Here is a 20,343-nt window from a genome sequence, read left to right on the forward strand (position 1 = left end):
GGATTAGTCGTACGCAATTAGGCCAAAAAATATAAAAGTGCCGTGTTAATAGCGCATTCACCACGAGTCAAGATTTTTGTATTGGTAATAATTTGCAAGTGAAAAAAGTACTTTTTACTGCGTGACAAAGCTGATCCCAAGCGTTAAAATTGCATTTGATTATAAACAAAAAAGTAGATTTTAATTGATACTTCAAAAATTAATTTTAATATTAAACTCTATAAAGTTCATTGGCCTAAGCAACCATGTATATAGGTAGTTGTATTTCTGGTTGCATACTAGTCTCCCAATAAAATATTAAGAAAATGTTTGCTTACTTGCTACTAAAAATAAAAAACTCCTGATTTATGGAAAGTCCAACATCTAAAAGTAGACACAAATTTTCCAAACTGTCAGTGCTGGTAATAAACTACTAAAACACTTACCATTTGGGCTAGAATTGCTTCAACATGATCCAAACCAACCTGGTGTTTATCTTCAATTTGCGCCTGATAACAAGCTCTAGCGGACGCTTCTATTACCATGATTCTGGCAAGCTCAGCCACAACCTCTACAGCGGCTTCGGATGTTTTGTTTTTAGGATTCGCTTTGGATTTCAGTATCTCTCTAACAATGTCCTGTGCAGTTGGTCAGTAAAATTAGTGCCGGGCAAATAAAACGTTGAGCAATACTTAACGTGTCTAAAAGTAGTGTTGATTTTCTTGTCGAGGGCAGTTTCTTCCTCCATTACGGCTGTCTCAAAGAGTTTTCAAATAAAATAAGTTAAAAACGTAGTTTTGGTTATTTGAAATTTGAATTTAAGATTTTTGTAGGTTAAGGGCATAGTAGTCTTCTTCTTCTTTTGGTTTTGGATGCTGTCGGTTGTCAAATAAAACAACTCTGGTTAATTAAATTTTAATATTCAATATTAAACAACTATTATACGCACGTACACGTGCAGCATTTACGTAAGTCTTAGTACACTGGGTAGTTTGTAAGCAGCTGAAAAGTGTTTTTTCAGACCAATCACACACTGTGCTCCGTGGAAGGAACAAAGCAAATGTGACGTCACAATGAGGCCTTATACTGCACAACCACAAGTTTTGATTAGTCGCAACTACTTAAATAACCAATTAATTTAACAAATTATTATTGGTCTATTTGTTTCATTCAATTACCCAAAGTATTGGCGGTTAATCAGTAATCACCATCAGTAAATAATAGGGTAAAATAGAAAATAAAAAGAAGTGTAAAATACATCCAACATTACACATCAACAACTTTAAATGGAAGCATATATAACATTTATTAAAACTTAATTGATTATGGATTATATTTAGCGTAAATCTCTTACATCCAACCAATCGTTTTACTTGAACGAAATTCTAAATGGAATTGACTGGCTTCGCGTTATTTTAAAATTAATTTACCGTTAGAGAGATTTATGATTTTAACGATAATGATGATAATGCCTAATGACCCGTAAATATTATTTAACGTTTAATGAAAATTAATTATTAACACCTTTTAAATTTTAACATTATTGTATACCTGTAGGTTTGTATGTATATAGTAGGCAAAATGCTTTTTTATATATGATTTTTGTATTTATAAGACCAGTTTTTTCTTGTATTATTGTCTAAAAAAACCTATTATGTACCAACACTAAGATAAAAATCAACAATAATTTCCAACAATCATAGTTTCAGTAATAAAAAAGTACTGTTCACTTTAGAATCCTTTTACGATTCCGTAGGTCTCCAAAGTGCACAGAGTCAAATAGACAATCCATAGAGAAAATAGAACGAAACTAGTGACGTACTTGAGTGTGACTGGGCCACCCAGTTCGCCACCCACATGCGGCGATCTCCTGACGAATAAAATGAGAATGGCGACCACCGCTTCGCTACAGAAGATCGTGACGGAAAACGCCAAACTGCAACCAGGAATGAATCTAGTACTTTAACGTTCTGAAACCACTAGATTTCACTTAACCAAAGATTGGGTGGATACATGGTGAAGGAGAATCTATGTACATACAGAGTGTCCCAATAAGTCGTGTACGCGGCTGTTTCTCGAAAACTATACATAGTATGGCTACGAAAACATTTTTTGGTTTGCTTTGAAAGAAATGAAATATCTCGAAAACGGCTAATCGTTTTTTTGCGGTATTTTCTGTCTTGTAGAGTGTCCCAAAACAATGTTCCATTTAGTATTCGGTTATTTCGATAGAGGGCGTTTTTACAAAAATTGCACTTTCATCTTAGATATCTCGCAAAAATCAAATGCAATGGTATAGCTTCCTATTACTTATTCCATCCATCAGATTAACGATTTTTAAAAGATATTATTATATACTGCAGTTTTCCCACAACGATAATCTGATTTCTTAGGGAATAGGAAGCTATACCATTGCATTTGATTTTTTCGAAATATCTAGGATGAAAACGTAAATTTTGGAAAAACGCCCTCTACAGGAAAGACCAAAAACTAAATTCAACATGTGTGTCAGTCAATTTTAAAGGACAAAAATTGCTCTTTAAAATGGCGCAAAAACAAAGTCTCTACGATCAGCCGTTTTCGAGATAATCCATTTCTGTCATGGCAACCTTTGGGCCATCCCCACCACTTCATATGAAGAGATAGAAAAAAAAGTTAAATAGCAAAATTGTACGTTGAAAACATATAATTACGTTCATCGTATTTTTGCTATACCATTCCATTTAAATTTTTAAAGTTTTCGGACATTTTTCATTTTAGTGGTATCGAAACACCCCCTAACGATGGATTTAGAAAGCTGAAAATGTTTATATCGAAATTGAAATGATTATCACGAATTATATCAAAACGCCCCCTAGCGGTGGATTTAGAAAGCTGAAAATGATTTTCAGCATTTTCTCGTGGCCACATTTACTATACAGATTTTTTTTTCGGAAGCGCCACTATGTATAATTTTCGAGACCCAGCCGCGTGCACGGCTTATTGGAACACCCTGTACAATACACGTAATGTAACCACTTAACAGGAAATAACTGGACAAATGGTGAAGGAAAGGCTATTTACAAGACCGTAACCACTTAACAGGAAGTATCTGGACAAATGGTGAAGGAAAAAAATATTTAGAAAACTATTAACCACTACTGTTAACAAATTCGATGGAGATGTGGAAGTGTTGCAAGAGCTTAACTTTAAAGCCCTCTAGCTAAACCACGACACTTATCAACCCAAGTTGGGGTATTTTTGGAAAGCTCATTTCAATGGCTATCCATAGACACATAAAAATCTTACAAGAGTATACCAAATAAGCAGGTTATTTTAAGTGTCCCAATTTTTTTATATAAGTCAAAAATAAAGTCTTCTCTAGAGTAGAAGTGTTAAATATGTGAGCCCTGTTCCGGACTTCCCGCCCCCAGTTTCAACCCATAAAAATCTTATTGGAACACCCTGTACAATACACGTAACATGACCAATTAACAGGAAGTATCTGGACAAATGGTGAAGGAAAAAAATATTTAGAAAACTATTAACCACTACTGTTAACAAATTCGATGGAGATGTGGAAGTGTTGCAAGAGCTTAACTTTAAAGCCCTCTAGCGGCTAAACCACGACACTTATCAACCCAAGTTGGGGTATTTTTGGAAAGTTCATTTCAATGGCTATCCATAGACACATAAAAATCTTACAAGAGTATACCAAATAAGCAGGTTATTTTAAGTGTCCCAATTTTTTTATATAAGTCAAAAATAAAGCATTCTCTAGAGTAGAAGTGTTAAATATGTGAGCCTTGTTCCGGACGTTTCCAGCCCCCAATTTCAACCCATAAAAATTTTATTGGAACACCCTGTACAATACACGTAATGTAACCACTTAACAGGAAATAACTGGACAAATGGTGAAGGAAAGGCTATTTACAAGACCGTAACCACTGAACAGGAAGTATCTGGACAAATGGTGAAGGAAAAAAATATTTAGAAAACTATTAACCACTACTGTTAACAAATTCGATGGAGATGTGAAAGTGTTGCAAGAGCTTAACTTTAAAGCCCTCTAGCGGCTAAACCACGACACTTATCAACCCAAGTTGGGGTATTTTTGGAAAGCTCATTTCAATGGCTATCCATAGACACATAAAAATCCTACAAGAGTATACCAAATAAGCGGGTTATTTAGGGTTGAATGTAAAAGTGTCCCAATTTTTTATACAAGTCAAAAATGAAGTCTTCTCTAGAGTAGAAGTGTTAAATATGTGAGCCCTGTTCCGGACGTTTCCCGCCCCCAATTTCAACCCCTAAAAATCATGATTTACGTTTGCGACGAGGTCAGCCGCGGTCATGACTGGATTTAGCCGGCTATTTGATAAAAGCCGACGTGAAAAATGTTCTTGTAAGAATATAGGAGGGACGTGCATTGTGTGGGAAGATCTTTGCCTGTCAGAGGAGTGTCACAGACCTATTTTATCTCCGGTTTCGTTCTCGACTGGATGATTTATTACGGGAAATAATAAAAACTCACCTTCCAGGGTCGACGTTAAAGTCATTTCCATTGCAGGCGTGGTAAACGGCCGCAATGGACCAGGCCACACCAATCCCAAGAAACACGTTAACTGCATTACTACCCGTTACATTCCCAACACTGGCATCTGCATGTTTGTCATTGATTGCGGCCACTTTGCTTGCAAATGTATCTGAAAATTTCAATCTCCTGGGAATTTATGGATTGCACAGAAAGAGAGATAATTAAATTAATGTTGTGACAGTTTACTGCACACACTGCAGAACATTAATTCGTTGCTGTCCTGGCAAAGATTAGGATAGATGAAGGTGGTCTTGGACGTATAACGAGATGAAAAGTTATTATCTTGGGTGTGTCTCATTAAATTTTCTGTGGCAAATAAGAAAAAAGGCATTCATCAAAATCTTTAAAAGATTGAAAGCTATTAAACGGCATTAATAGGCAATCTATCAGCGCGATGGAGAGAAAATTAAATTTTTTCACCCTCCATCCATTTATTATTGAACTGCGAAGAACTTTGAGGCGACAAAAAGAGGCTTTCCCGTCTCGCAATGTAAACTTTTCCCGTTTGAACAGTAACGGTTCTGGTGTGGTTTGTCAAACATTCCAACTTTCCGGTTTTTGAACCAATTGATTTGTAAGATGGCAAAAAAATCAAATCAATAATAGAGCTATATTGGCTCGTCGTTAAAGCTTCGGATCGCATAAAACTCTGCGGTCTTAATGCAATATATGTCCCATATCACTTTTGATGCTTGAACCCCTTAAATAGGAAGTTTTATGGCTACATTCTTTGCAACAGCCATCTCGGAAAATTGCCTTTCTTATTTCCAGTTTTATTATAAAATATAGGAATATAAGGAAGGTTATCAATGATTACAGTGGGTGCACCTTTACCCATTTGTATAGCTCAAATATTTCTCTTTTGATCACTCTGTAAATGTCAATTCTCACTTTCTTCGAAACAGAGTGCTCAGAAACAAAAAGTAACCTAACCTAACCTGAAACGTTCCTGAGATATTGAGCAAAAACGGCAAAAAACGAGAGTCAACTTTGACGCCCTCTAGCGGCTAAACGGGACAACCTAGCCGTACCTGTTCAACGTTACGTGATAGCCCCATTCATTAGCGTTCTTTTGTTGTACGGTATGTTTATACAAGGTGTTTGAAATAAGGGAGTTATGGGCGATTTTCTGGAAGAGTGCACGAAAATTTAATCTAAATTAGGGATTTTTTGGGCCTACTATACTAACGGCGACCATTTTCGATTTTCCTCAATCAAAGTGATTTTTTTAACTAATTTGAACCTGGCTAACACAAATCTGACGTCCATTTTGCTCTAACTTGCACCGTTTCGGAGATGACCTTAAAATTATGGCAATTTTGACACTTTAGGGCGTGGCACCCTTGCAAAATGACATTTTGACAAATGATACTTTACGTTATTTTTGTACTATTAACCTGAAGGTATTTAAGCAGTTGGGGCTAATTTTGAAAATAAAAAATTTTCTGAAAAAAAATCAGAAGGTATGAATGGCCCTAGAAATTTCTTGACAATTCTAGTTTTTAATTTTTCAAAGTCAAACGGTGCATGGTACCAAAAAAGTGTACAGAAGGTAAAAGTTGCATCCCATCGAGGTGCATTTGTGGTAAAAATTCAGACCTCGAACTTGAAACGTGCCTGAGATATTGAGCAAAAACTGCAAAAAACGAGAGTCAACTTTAACGCCCCCTAGCGGCCAAACGGGACAACTTGGCCATGCCCGCTCAACGTCACGTGATAGCTCCATTCATTAGCGTTCTTTTGTTGTACCGTGCGTTTATACAGGGTGTTTCAAATAAGCGAGTTATGGACGATTTTTTGGTATCAAAATTTCGCTCAAAATGGGAATTTCTGCCTTTGAGAGGGGTGGTCAAAATAAGGCTGCTAGAGCAAAAACAATTGAATATCGATACAAACTACAATTTGACGTAGATTCCAAAAATCGAATAAAAAATTATAAGTTTGGTTTGTTGCTCAAATTTGGGACACCCTGTATATACTGATATTATCTAGGAATAAAGTATATGTAAATATCTGCAAGACTCATATTTGGTATTTTTTTATAAAATGAAAATTAAACAAGTTGCAAGGATGTTAAAAATTCATTAAATCACCCTGTAAACAACTCCATTGTATGAAATTCTCTTTTCACCACCCTGTATAGTGTTTTTACCTAAAACGTCCAATAACTGAGTTATTTACTGTTAAAATTGAGTTGTTGGTTGTAAAGTTTGATTTTGACAGTTTTTACTGTGACAGTTACAGGGTGGTTCAATATACCAGTTTGTAGCCCATAACATTCTCAACTCTTCGTTTTTTCATCACCCTCTATAAATACCCTGTAATGTGAACACGTGTTGTCCAGAAGGGATAAATTTATAAATAATCTTGTTGCAAAATTCATATTATTTGAAAAGTGTCGAGGTTAGGTATACAACATTTTTCAGAAAGTTTCCAATAATTTTCCGGAAAAAATTCAAAAATAATTCGATTTTTAAATAATTGTAATTATTCTAAGCCTGCAATTTGTAACACCCTGTATAAAGTTTGATTGACTTGGTTTTGGGAGGGAAAACTTTTATATTAAAGTGAAACTGGCAAATTTAAGAGCAATTCGCTTTCATCTCCGTTAAAGGAAAATCAAAAAAGCAATTCATTAGTGCGTTTCCCTGGTTAAATTAAATGCAACTTTAGACGTTGCTAAGTTGCTAAACTTACCGGGAATGCTAGTTCCTAAAGCGACAAACACAATAGCAGTAACAGAGTCTCGAATTCCTAATGTGGCTCCGAAATGCGAGGCCACGTCTCCAATAACTGCGGTCACCACTCCTATGCAGAATATCGAGACGACGAAACAAAGATAACCTTTAAAGATATCTGAAACGATTTACTTATATTAATCCATCCCCATTTTCCCCGGAGCTAAATTTACCTGTGGGAGGAACGAAAGCAAACAAAATCTTCCAGAAAATGGTTAAAAAATGCATGAAATAGTCCAGTTTTGAGGGCGCTTTCTGGTCGTCCTCATCGCTCGAACTAACCGTAACCGCCTCAATGAATTGTTCTTTCCACGAGGACGTGCCGATTAACAGAGAAGCGTTGGCCCGTTGCACTAATCTATCCACTGTGTTCTGCGAAAGAAAATTGTTGATAACTTAAGGGATTTGGTCAGGTCACGTTCAAAATCCCTTGTCAATTGTTTTGGTCGGTAATGGACCGCAATTTTCACTTGGAAGAACCTTTAGATTGAAACACTTTCTTGGCTTTAGCTGGTTTGCATAGCAATTTGTGTGGAATCGCCCAAGGCTTACCATAAAATTCAATATGCGATGCTCTCGCATCTAAGACTCTGAATTTTAGCCAGAATTACCGTCCTTTACTCATCCATATTGTCTAACTAATGCGTAAGTCTACTATCCATTTATTGGCCAATCACAAACTGTCAAAATTAACATAACTCCAGTTCTAATCTACTTAGAGAGACGATTTCTTCTGAACTTCTGAACAAACATACTGTTTGCCCTTTAAGGTGTTCCGTAAAGGGCCAGATACTCTGGCTAGCGTTTAAACGGCATTTAAGATTCAAGCCCCCCAAATAACCATAAATTTCCATATAAACTGCACTTGTCGGAAAAAAAAACGAAATGCACATGGGAATAGAGGTCGTCAGGGCGTAAATTTACTTTAACCGCAACTGGAATTGGGATAATCCATAACGGATTAGTACGTTTTGGGGTGAAACAACCCTATTATTGTGACCGTCGACACGGATTTGTACTTAAGTACATAATAACTGGACTAATTAGAAATAAGTGGATATTTTACTGTTGGTTCTTGCAAAGTAAAATTTATACACCCAGGAGACTACTTCTGCACGTGATTCTTGTATTGGTTAACATCAAAATACCGCGGAACAGTTTCCTGATTTACTTTTTGTCAAACTAATATAGTTTTAAGTTCAGCCCGGACATGGTAGGGCACATTTGGGTTAAAACCCCCCAATTCACCAGTCTGTTCTTGACCGTTCAACCCATCAAAGCGTGACAGGACATTTGAAATGCACTTAAAATGGTTAAGCAGCCATTTGAGACACTCACCTTAAACTCCTTGCTTTCTTTAATCCTAATTTGTGCCCTCGTTATGTCTCCCAGTCTCGGTTTGCCCATTATTGCTATCTTTTCCCTTTCCGTTCGTTCCTCGGGCGATTTCTTTTCCGCATCGGCCGCTAAACTGGCTACTTCATCTAAAATATGTAAAATGTGTTAATTTTAAGTTAGACACAGAATCCCCTTAAATAGCCAAAGGAGGCTCTTTAGGGACCAATAAGGTCACCACAGAAACTCCTACTGAACCTTTTATTATTAAGGGAAACATTAAGGAGATACTTAGATTAGGCAAAGCATGCACTTGTTGCCTAAGTCATTGCACTTGCAATAGAACAGTGCAAGAAAACAAGGTTTTTTAAGATGTCGCAACTTGACAGTTCCTATTTTGGTCTCTATGACAGCTAGGAGGTTCTTTCAAACGTCAAAATGTAGCCCAATACTTTTGCTTTCCTTCGTCACGACAGAGTTTTTAAGAAAAAAACACTAACAACAGAGAAAACCGCCAAACTAAAGTTTTAGTATACTCTCTTCAACAGATTTTGAATATAGAGAAATTACCAAAGAAAAAAATCCCTTTTTCTTGCCCTTAATCTGGCAACCCTGATAAACGTCAACTTTTTACAGTGTTTCCCCGAAAATCAGACCAACTAAAAACCATGCAAAACTGCTTCACCACTTAATCAATAAAGTGAGAAAACCAAAAAAAGCATCATTAACTAGTGGCTAACTACACCTTCCCCTTCCACCAAAAAAATCAAATTTGTTAATTGATTTTATACGAAAACCATAACATTTGCAATCGTTCAATCTTTGAACGTTTATTAAGTGTGTAAAAGTCAATTAAACAGAGTGAATAGAAGTGAGAGCGTGTTTTTTTTCCTGAATTTTAGACAAGAATATGCAATTATGGAGTTAACTTGTTAGTGTCCTAATAACTGTAAAATCTGGGAAACAAGGTAGGATTGTAATAATTTAATTTTTAATCTCTATAATTACAACTAACCAGACAAATCTTTGAGCTGTAACTAGATTAGACTGTAATCAGATGACACTGATGAGAGTTGACTAACAGGATTTTACAAATTAAAGACATAATTATAGTGAAGATTCAATATTTCCCACTTTGTACAATAAAATCGTTTTGTGGTATAAATCAACCGTAAAATAAGCCAAACGTTGTTTACGTCCCATTTAATGTTTGCGCAACCCATAAACCATTAAAGCATGAAATGTTATACCCAATCTTACAATATATGTAAAAACCATAAAATTTGCAGATTTTAATGTCTGCTCCACATAAGAGATGATTATCACCAAAGAGGCTGTAATAATGCTCTTATTGGCTACCTTGAGCGTTTCAGTAGGTAAGTTGTTAACCAAAGTGTGTGTGAAACCCTCTAAAAGTGGATTTTTCTAAAGCCAAATCGAAACAATTCGAACGAATTGTGGGAGGTGAGGCAACCACAATAGAGCAATTCCCGTACCAAGCCGCTCTGTTACTAGATGGCGTTCAAATATGCGGCGGTACCATCATTAACAATTACTTAATAGTCACAGCAGCCCATTGTTTGGACTCTACCGTAGTATTCAACGTCAGTCAAGTGAGCGTGCGCGTTGGATCGTCCTCATGGCGCACCGGAGGTCAACGAATTGCAGCAGCCATGATTTTCTTGCATCCACAGTATCGCGTTGGTATCACTGATTATGACATTGCTGTCATTTCTTTGGCGGAGTTTATCACCGTTCCAAATGCAGTTGGTATACCGATGCTCAACAGTGGAGAGTCTTTTCCAGTTGGTAGGTACCAAATTGCATTATAATCAACTTCTTTAAGAATATCTGTAAAAGGTACTCAAGGTTGGGCCACTGGCTGGGGTTTAACCAGTTCAGGAGCCAGTTCACGTCCAGAGACTTTAAGGCGAGTGGCACTACCGATTTATGACCAAACACTATGCCAGCAAGTGTACGGCAACATTATAACCAGCAGAACTATTTGTGCTGGTTATGCTGCAGGAGGCCGAGATGCCTGCCAAGGAGACTCGGGCGGACCTTATGTGATTAGTGGAAGACTGGTTGGAATAGCTTCGTTTGGATTTGGGTGTGGTCTACCCAACTTTCCTGGTGTGTACGCCAATGTGGCAGGACTCAGAGAGTTTGTCACTCAAACCACAGGAATATAAATTTTTGATTTTCTCTGAATAACTTACAGCCAACAAAAACTTCATTAACCAACAAAAAGGTAACAATAAATCTAAAAAAATCATCTAAAGCCTTACTTCAAAGAGTTACTTACGTACTTAGCATGCAAACACCACACAGGCAGATAGTGCGAAGAGAGAGAGAATTGAAATTTACACAAAGTTAAGAAACGTTAATGAAAATCGCTTACCTCCAGACATTTGTGGCTCACCCAATTGGACGTAAAATAGTACGTCTTTTTCGTAACTGTCCTCTTCTATTATGGTCAGTGCGATGATTTTCCTAAAATAAATAAAAGCAATTGTATAATAAAACTTAATTCACAAGGGTTGATTGATTAACTGGTAGGCGTTTAACGCCCTTATTCACCTCCTGCTAATCCAATTTGGTTGGAATTTTTTTTTCCGGTGACAGAATAAAAATGAGCTGGGTTTTTATATCCCCTCGCTTTTTGCGTGTATTCAAATTCATTTTACTGAAAATGTTATGCCTGTGGGGCAACAGACACCTGATCCAAACGAATGACAAAAGTTAGGTTAGGTTGATGTTAAACACGTAAAATTAAAGACAACGTATTTGTTTTATGGGAAAAGCTAAAACAGAGCAGGTAGCTGCTCTAGAGCAAGCTCACTTAAGCCCTGCTCTCCACAACTACAGAAATAAGAAAAACCTTCTAAAATATTCTAAATCATTCATCTTAATACCTTGCCATGTCGCCATCTTTTGAATCCAGCTTTCTTCATAAAATAGGAACCCCGCCATCAAACCACTAACTAACACGTTACTGGAACAGCTTAGTAAGTGCTTTAATTCCATTTTTAGTGGCAAAAACGACTTTTTTTATTAAAATTATTGTTGTTGAAATACAAAACGACAATATGGCGACAGCCAAACTTGGGAATGCTGGGTAATGGACGCTAACCAATCAGAAGACGGGAATTTAGTACTGTCAATGATGTGTCGATACCGGTGGTCGATACTGTCAGTCGATTTTGCTGTAAATAGCACGCAATTAATCACGTTTTAGTACTAATTAAGTTTTCTATTTGGAAAGTGGGTGCAAAAACTAAACTATTCCCTTTGTAGTCGTGATACACGACCTACGGGTGTATAACCAATAATTTATCGTTCAGTATTATTGTCAATTGATTTTTCCACTGATTTGCGTTGCTTTAGCACGTCACGTTAGCTTTGAGATCGACGATAAATGAAATATGACATGGAGTAGCCGTTATGCTTGAATAACAAGTATGGGCCGTGTGCGTGTGTGTTTTCTCGATTGCATATTCATTAACACTGTTTGGATTCGACCGTTGATTATTGCATATGATTCAGCTAGAAGATTTTGTAGCCGAATTAAAAATTAAAATCGATCTGACATTGACCACGCTAGGTTTGCGTCCATCACTACCCCAAATTGACAGACGGCCATATTAGCTGGTGACACTGACACTAGATTTAAAAATTTTGAGGTTAACTGCGTGTTGTAAGGGGGTTCCCTCAGTGAATTTTACTGAAAAAAGCTACTTTAAAAGTGTGTCTGCTACTAAAACAATTACTAAAGTAATGATTAAAGTATCCTGGTGACGTTACGGGTAGTGGTTTAGAGGTTTAGTGCGTTGCATGGACACAACAACATTCTCAAAAGGTAAGCTTCATTGGCCTATTTTGTTTTGATTCTACTCAATAAAATGAAAACCAATACCGGAATACAAATATATATCTCAGTTGAATAAGGGTAATTAATTTCCTTTTGTATACGAATTACCGGAAAGGGAAAAGCCCCGGCCTAACAAAACGCCCCAACTTTTGTTTGTTGTCCTAAAAGCGACAGGTTTGAAGTTGAATACACAATTTTGAGCTATATTGAGCCCGTTACATGTTTTTGTTCTCTAGGAATAAGTGTCATTACAACTTAAATAAGGCCATTCCAAGGCTTTACAACTCTATATGATTACCATAATAACGTAAACCTACCCTGTGGGACCTGGTCGCAGACCTTTCGAATAACCTAATAATACAAGGGCTTATAAATAGCAGTTTGGGGTGTAACATATTAACTGTTCTTATTGTTGGTTATAGTTGTGGGGTAAAACCGTTAATTAGAGAATGCTGAAGGAAAAAGGGTTTTTCTTAATGAAACCTGACATGGACAGAATAGGGTGAAGCTGTAAATCATCTATTAATTGATTTTGGGGGGTTTTAATCGAGTCTGCGTGCACTAATGAGGCTGAATGCTCAATTTAGTAAAGCGATCAAGATTAGGAGTTTTATAGTATTTTATTCTGTTGTTTTTTTGTCCCACTGATGTTTCCTGTCACATTTCTATTACGACCTCAATAAAACCGGAATCGTATCCGTGTAATAAATCCTTCCTGGGGTACAAATTTATAATGAAATTCTCCGGCATCCATTTGGCAAATACAAAGCGAAACCGGGATAAATGTATATTTCCCAGTTTTCCCAATATCCCTCTTGAAATAAGTATTTACAATGAAAAGATCCCTAAGAACAGTAAGTCAAAATTATTCTTTGTAACGTTTTTTGCCGTCCCATATAGTACAACTAATTGGAATTGATTTTAACTAAAATGGATTGCCAAGTGGAATAATTGCAGAGGCTTCGCCTAATCGATAAGATTGCTATGTTTGCTTGCACTTTTGGCCGGTTATTTAACATTTACTGACTCCGTTCTGACTGCTAATACCGAAAATATCTCCGGAAACTTTGAAGCTCTAAGCTATACGAAACTTCAAGAACAAGTGGCTACAAGTTTGCATTGTATTCGCGAAAACTTGATGATTAATGGTTTCGTTTTTATTCAAAATATGCTGAGGTGTATACACAAAATAAAGTCTTCATCCTCTAATAAATTGGTTCAAAATAAGTATGGAATTATTCATGCACATTGTTGCCGGAGGGTCTTTTTGGATTGGCAAACTGAGACTCCCAAACATTTAACTTCCTACACACGATCACCGGAATTGGAAGCAGAGAGGGCATAATGTTGGCTTTCCACTAGGGAAAAGAATTATTCTTCACAAAAAAAAACAGGAAAACTCCCTGGGACTGACATAATTTGTAAACACAACTGTCAAACGTTAATAGAAAAGACAACACAGTGTTGGAAAGGTCATGTGATCACTTGACACTGTAATAGCAAGACAAATAATTGATTGATCATCAACCTTGAACCCATCAAAGAGTTTGACGTGCATAATTTACGATGAGGACTGATCGATGGCTTATTTACTACTTTGTGCTAATCAATTGAATTTGTTGTGTAAACTGTAATCAAATATCTTCTTTTCCCAAAATGTGTACCGATAAAATGAATTCGCATCAAGACTTCGTTTACTGTAATTTAGGCTTTTACGGCACACGTGAATAATTGAGTGTTTGGGAATTAACGTGGAAACGACGTCAAATCGATAATATGGCGTGTTTTTTTTTTTTGAAATGAAGCAAATTAAATTTGCGTGCTAATTTCCTTCAAGTGATCACGATTTTTGTTTGATTTTATGTTGTACAATATACAGGTGAAAAAGTTACAGTCTGAACCACACACTAATAACTTAGCTGCAACACTGTTTACCCTAAAATATGCTTAGAACTGACAAAAAATGATCTTGGATGGTGTAATTTAGCCAAAAACCGTACTGGAAATATCAAAGCTTGTGTAAATCACACAGCACTGTTCCTAGTTTGTGATTGGTCAAAAAAGCAGCAAGCAAGCTGAAAGCTGCTGCCTTATTGACCAATCACAAACTAGCACAGTGTGTTGATTACTGAATATTTCTTATTTGTAAGGGCAACATTTAAAGTGCTAGACCTAATCTCTAAGTGAATCTAAAAGATGCTATTATTAATCTCATCCAATTAATTTAAGATTCATTAAAGCAGTGATGACAGAGTGGATTGCTTAGCCTAAAATAACAATATGAGAAAAAACAATTTTACCACACTAAATCAAAATTATAACTTACTCGGATTCGTTGTTTTCAAAAATCAGCTCTCCCTGAACACCTTCGTACTCTTTTCCACTTTTAGCGGTACCATCTTCGGTGTAATAAGGTAAAACGACGCGTCCTCTAGCGCCCGAACACCGAATCACTTTCAACTCGTACGATCCGACACTCTCGACCAGTTCGTGGTTCTGCGCCTCGAATTTAAACAAACCACCATGATCATCGTCTAGAATTATTATGGTGGCCAACATGGGGGAACCCAAACAGCCACTAGGTTGCGTCGAACACAGTCGAACGTAAAAGTGTTCGTCCGGTTCGAACACGTCATCGTCGATCACTTCTAGCTTGATGCGTTTCTCCTGCTCGCCAGGATTGAAGTGTATGGTGCCTTTGGCTTTGACGTAATCGCTTCCAGCCTGAGCGGTACCATCCTCGGTGGTGTAATCGACTGATAATGGGGAGTCCAAGTCGCCAGTACGAACCACTCGAACTTCAAACTGGCCGCAACTTTCCAAGACCGTGTATTTGCTGGGATCAAAATGCACTCTGGAACCGCTTTGCGTGAATTCGTTGGTGCCACTTTCGCGTTGTAGCTCGGCTTTGATTTCGCTCAAGTCACTTTGGGCTCGTTCGGAGATTCTGCGCATCAAATCACCACTGCCCATCAGTTTTCTGGTGGCTTGGATTCGGTAAAATGCCCTGGATTTGGGTCCCTTGTTTAGTAAAATTTCATGAGCCATTTTCTCCAAAACGTCGATGTCAGTGTGAGGGTATTGCTGTCGTAAATCCTTCAGTGTAGCTATGTAGTCTTGTTTGATGTCTTCGTGGACGTCATCGAGTACCAGGAGCTCAGAGTGACCCATCTCTAAGTTGTCAGCACCTTCTGCTTGCACTATCACTCCCCGTTTGTTCATTCTGAACTCTTTCGTTATATACTTGTGGATTTTTCGGTCAGCAGCGTAGGCTGTGATAACAGTGCAAGGGAAAAACAAAAAGGTAACCAAACCCTCCCACACTTGGACTACACCAGGTGAGAACACGCTGAGAATAACGTAGAGCCACACGTAGGCAAAAACAGACCAAGTGGCCGTGACAAAAAATACTCCAAGATGTTTGATTCTTCGCACCTCACCGTTAGGAATAACGGAAACGCAAATAGCGATTATCACAAACAAGTTATAAGCTGCTGAACCTACAATGGTTCCTGGACCCAATTCGCCAGCGGTGAATCCCCTAGCGTAGATTTCAATTACGGACAAAAGAATTTCGGGCGCGCTCGACCCTAAAGCCATCAAAGTCAAATTGGCCACCGTTTCGTTCCACACCCTGACGACGACAATCTGTTTTTCTCCGTTCTGCTTACGTACGGACACTTCACGTTCCAACGAGGTGATCACTTCGATAGCTGCCATGAAACGGTCCGAGACGATGGACACGCCGATGAAGAGGAAAGCCATGAAGAAGAAATAGAGACATCCTCGTCCGATTTTGTCGAGGAGCGGGACGTTGTCGAGCGGCTGCCAGCAAGGCAGGACCAGCCCGTCGGTACAGCTGATCCTGCTAATGTTGCCACCGTTCCACATGACGCGCTCTCACAGCGTATTTGAAACGAAACGCCTCATAATACGGCGTTAACGGACGTTGCAATGGAACTGAACGGGCGCTCGAGACGTTCGTCGCGACGAAGGCGGCAGCCAAACCCCCTTTTAACACTGGATGAGGAGACGCGCAACTCTCTGTGAAGGCAGCAGCAAAAAAACTCAGATTATACATATGCATAGACATTTATTAATATAGAAGCAATCAGCATGGCTTGTAGGGTATCACATTATGATCAGTTTCACCCCAATTTTTGTGCACTTCAGTGTTGCAAGATGTACAATAAAGATCACCGTCACAGTCTAAACATTTAAAAGTGGCATCATTGTTGCAAAGAACGCACCAGGGCAAATCGGGTGATGAGGAACGCACATCCACGTCATCTTCTGCTTTTTTCGATGAACCTATGGGACATCGTTCCTCTAATGACACTTCAGCAACTATCTATATTCACAAACAATTAATTTCACCAGTTTGGTGTTGGGTACACAGGAATCTTACTTTTTTAGTGATCTGATCAACTTCCTCTTCTGAATCCAGTTGTTCAAACTGAGTGATTTGGTTTGGTTTTTCCTTTTTGTATTCTTCACCTTTTAAAACTGCCAGTTTTTGGGCTAATATATCATCTATGGATTGGCTGGATGCAACTGTAGAGTGTTGACTAGGGTCAGAGGGATACGAAACTTGTTTCAACTTCTCTAGCCTCTCTGCTATTTCCTGGTCGACACCAGTAAATTCAGACTTTGAAGCCACTTTCTGCCTGTAAACTGTGATTGGATGAGAGGCTGCAGTGTTCTCCATCTCTTCCAGTCGCCTTAAAATCACCATTCAGCCACTACAACAGACACTACTACAATAACTTACTTGACAAATCTATCAGGAGGGATGATTGGCTCGTTGCTTTCAGAACCTTTGCTCAGTTTATTAAAGCACACCCTGCAAACTTTGTACTGCCCCGGCCCTTTGGATGGAATGGCGCATTTTTGCTGAAGGCATTTACTGCATAAAGACAAGCCACAGTTTGAACAACCCAACTGAAAGGAAATTCAGTGCTCGGTGCTATTTAAAATTATTTGATAAAGTACAGTTTACCTCCTTACGGAACAGCCCAAATTTAGTATCGCAGTGGTTACAAGACATGGTTCAAGTTCAAGTTTATTATGGTTTTTAACCAAAACATCACTGGATCAATACAGCAAAATGTCCAAATCAGCTGGCGAGGGTGTTAGTTCTGTTTGTCCTCCAAAGACAATGTTTAATCATCTCAATAATTTCAACTCGGTTTTTCTAAGGTTTTATTTTGTGTCCTACAAATTACGTTAATTTATTAAAAAGTTGGATATTAATAAAATTTAATAATTTATAAAATACAACATAACCAAAAATTATGACTTATGACATGACATTTATATAAAGTTTTTGACAGTTGCCGTCTAGAGCAAGGGAATGAGATAGGGATACAACAGTACATTGAGAGGTGAGAGGGAAAAAGACAGAAATATAACAAAAAGGATGGGGATTTAAAAAAAAAACCAGCAAACAATAACATGCCACAATTATGCAACAACTGGTGAAGGTGTTTTTTCATAGACTATAAAACTATATAGACCCCGCAAGTGATTCATAAATTCCCAGTTTGTTTAGTTCCAACATGCTCTTGGCGCGGCGGCGTAAAGGGAGTCAAAATATGGCCGCCAAGTCGGGTAGAAAGACCGATCTTGGAAGTCAATGGAAAGCTAATGAAATGAGCTTTCCATTGATGTATAAAAGTTCATAGGTTGATGGTAGGGTTCGGCCGCTAGGGGGCGTCAAAGTTGATTATTTTTTTCTGCACTTTTTTTGGTACACTCGCTTATTCAAATCAAAATAACTTCCTTATTTGGGACGCTTTGTATAAAGTTTTATATGTCAATGGAAAGCTAATGAAATGAGCTCGAATTTGAGTGACGATTTTTCAATAATATATCCTGTTACAAAGTAGATAGAGTAGTGCAGTTTTCACACAATAAATAAATATGTATAGCAATACCTCAACTTATAATTAATTAATAAATTACAAAAAATAGTATTATCGAGCAAATTACGAGTGAAAATTTTATATAAAAGCCTCAAAGTACAAAAAAAGAGAAGGAAATATGCGTCAAATGTACAATTTGACAACTCCTAAGTCAAATATTGAAACACAAAAATTTATTTGAGAAAGCGGCAATTGTACAAACACGTCAACCACAAGCAGGTGGCAACACTGTAAAGTTTGATTAACACCTGTCACGTGACCTAAAAAATGTCGTTTTTTGAAAAATCAGTCAATTACATTTAAATCCGTTGAAAAATATAAAATGGTAAGAACGTGTGTTTTTTGGACCAAATTAGGGAATCAAGCCTCTTTGGAGCATTTTATTTTTAAAATGGCACAATCACATCACAAATAAATAAACGAAAATCTCTAATTAAGTCAGGTAACAATCAGCCTTTCAGTACGAATCGTCTGGCGGTCGTTGCAGGAAAGTGACAGCGAAAAAATAACACGAAATCACCAACGACAAAATAAACTTAATCAACAACGATCACAATTCATCGTCGAACTGATGAATGTTGTGCAAATGATCACCGTAATCGGTCACTTCGCTCCCGACGAACGTTTCGTGATGCTCGAGCACCTCATCGAAGCTGAGTAAATCGTCGTGATCGTCATCGCTGTGAGCAAACAGGTGCGTCACTTCCTCTTCCGCAATTTCCCTGTTATTGTTATTGTAGTAAATGACAAACGTCAAATTAAAAGTCTTACTCATTGCTAGGGACAATCCAGGACAAAATTTCCTCTCTGGTCAATTGTCCGTCCTTGTTTTTGTCGTGTTCCAAATCAAACTTTTGTTTTTCAGCTAAAAGGCCTTCTTTGGTTAGTTCCTTGCCCCGTTCCCCCATATATTCCTAAACGTCAATTACAATCTGACTATTACAGGATAGGTAAGTCTCACCTGAAAACTGATACTGCCGTCCTTGTCTAAATCCTTATTTTTCAGGGTTTGGTTGAGTATTAAGGGTATCATTTCTGGGTACTCTTCCGGATTTGAAAAAACCTGAAACTCCTTCACATCCAGTATACCGTCATGGTTTTTGTCGGCGGCATCCCACATTTCTTTGTCTTCCCCAATTAACTTAAAAAAAATTTTTTTGCCCACAAACTAGTATCCACTTAAAACACTTACATGTAAATTCTCTTCATGAAATTGTAATGACTCATCATCATCCGAATCCACTCCATAAGTGTCTGACAAGTACTCACTCCAGGATATTCGACCATCATGGTCTTCGTCAGCGTCTTCCAGTTTTTCCATGGCCTCTTCCTCTGACAACATCCGAAATGAACGAATAATCCAGGCTTTCAACTCATTCCGGTCGATAAAACCGTCCCCAGTCAAATCCATTTTTTTCAACAGAATGCCCAAACGTCTTTTCGCTTCTTCCGGGGGTAAATGATCAAACTCTTCCGCTTCTTTAGCACTGCCCAGTATAGCTTCATGGTCGAATTGATCGATGTGTTCGCCTAAAAACGGTTTCAGCTGCCTGAGGTTTAAGACAGTAAACACTTACCAGCATCGTCGTAGTGTTTAGGGGCGTAAGCCCCGTCACTTTCCCGTTCTTTGGTTAGGTCATTCGAGTGGCCCCCGTGATGGCTTTTGTGCACCACAGCCCCAAAACTCAACACGACACAATGAAAAAGCACGACAGTTAAACGCATTTTGTTAACAATTCCAACTAGAATTGTTTATTTTCAAATTTTATCAATGTTTATACCATTAAAATGACAGACCTGACAGACTGACAGACATCTTGGTTTTCTGTCAAAACATCACTACCAACTACTAGAATTGTTTGAATGGAATATCAAGGTTGGATCGAAAATAACTTGGCCTTCAACGATAATCAAGTGAAA

The 20,343-nt window shown here is 37.8% G+C and overlaps 5 protein-coding genes across 5 annotated transcripts; 1 reads left to right on the top strand and 4 right to left on the bottom strand.

Moving 5' to 3' along the window:
- Positions 1 to 156: 156 nt before the first annotated feature.
- Positions 157 to 828, bottom strand: LOC145737862 (centromere protein X-like). The gene is made up of 3 exons (XM_081992706.1): positions 677 to 828; positions 426 to 617; positions 157 to 363 (listed from the first exon to the last, which is right to left on the bottom strand). The coding sequence occupies exons 1-3, from the start codon at positions 725 to 727 to the stop codon at positions 346 to 348; spliced, it is 261 nt and encodes an 86-aa protein (XP_081848832.1). The 5' UTR covers positions 728 to 828; the 3' UTR covers positions 157 to 345.
- Positions 829 to 880: 52 nt separating this feature from the next.
- On the bottom strand, positions 881 to 16,528 carry LOC145737848 (sodium/calcium exchanger Calx-like). The gene is made up of 7 exons (XM_081992690.1): positions 14,826 to 16,528; positions 11,030 to 11,121; positions 8,632 to 8,777; positions 7,467 to 7,665; positions 7,253 to 7,411; positions 4,493 to 4,664; positions 881 to 1,915 (listed from the first exon to the last, which is right to left on the bottom strand). The coding sequence occupies exons 1-7, from the start codon at positions 16,388 to 16,390 to the stop codon at positions 1,711 to 1,713; spliced, it is 2,538 nt and encodes an 845-aa protein (XP_081848816.1). The 5' UTR covers positions 16,391 to 16,528; the 3' UTR covers positions 881 to 1,710.
- LOC145737857 (trypsin-3-like) lies at positions 9,264 to 11,058 on the top strand. The gene is made up of 4 exons (XM_081992700.1): positions 9,264 to 9,596; positions 9,918 to 10,004; positions 10,060 to 10,437; positions 10,489 to 11,058. Exons 2-4 carry the CDS (start codon positions 9,944 to 9,946, stop codon positions 10,818 to 10,820), a joined length of 771 nt encoding a protein of 256 aa, XP_081848826.1. The 5' UTR covers positions 9,264 to 9,596; positions 9,918 to 9,943; the 3' UTR covers positions 10,821 to 11,058.
- Positions 16,529 to 16,572: 44 nt separating the features above from the next.
- On the bottom strand, positions 16,573 to 17,804 carry LOC145737856 (abscission/NoCut checkpoint regulator-like). The gene is made up of 5 exons (XM_081992699.1): positions 17,617 to 17,804; positions 17,499 to 17,583; positions 17,271 to 17,440; positions 16,908 to 17,220; positions 16,573 to 16,850 (listed from the first exon to the last, which is right to left on the bottom strand). The coding sequence occupies exons 2-5, from the start codon at positions 17,544 to 17,546 to the stop codon at positions 16,611 to 16,613; spliced, it is 771 nt and encodes a 256-aa protein (XP_081848825.1). The 5' UTR covers positions 17,547 to 17,583; positions 17,617 to 17,804; the 3' UTR covers positions 16,573 to 16,610.
- A 984-nt stretch (positions 17,805 to 18,788) lies between these two features.
- On the bottom strand, positions 18,789 to 20,229 carry LOC145737855 (reticulocalbin-2-like). The gene is made up of 5 exons (XM_081992698.1): positions 20,001 to 20,229; positions 19,616 to 19,953; positions 19,385 to 19,564; positions 19,195 to 19,337; positions 18,789 to 19,145 (listed from the first exon to the last, which is right to left on the bottom strand). The coding sequence occupies exons 1-5, from the start codon at positions 20,146 to 20,148 to the stop codon at positions 18,974 to 18,976; spliced, it is 981 nt and encodes a 326-aa protein (XP_081848824.1). The 5' UTR covers positions 20,149 to 20,229; the 3' UTR covers positions 18,789 to 18,973.
- Between the last annotated feature and the right edge of the window lie 114 nt (positions 20,230 to 20,343).

The sequence above is a fragment of the Ips typographus genome, linkage group LG14 (assembly GCF_016097725.1).
Source record: "Ips typographus isolate SLU linkage group LG14, UJ_Ityp_2.0, whole genome shotgun sequence".
NCBI classification, from domain to species: Eukaryota; Metazoa; Arthropoda; class Insecta; order Coleoptera; family Curculionidae; genus Ips; species Ips typographus.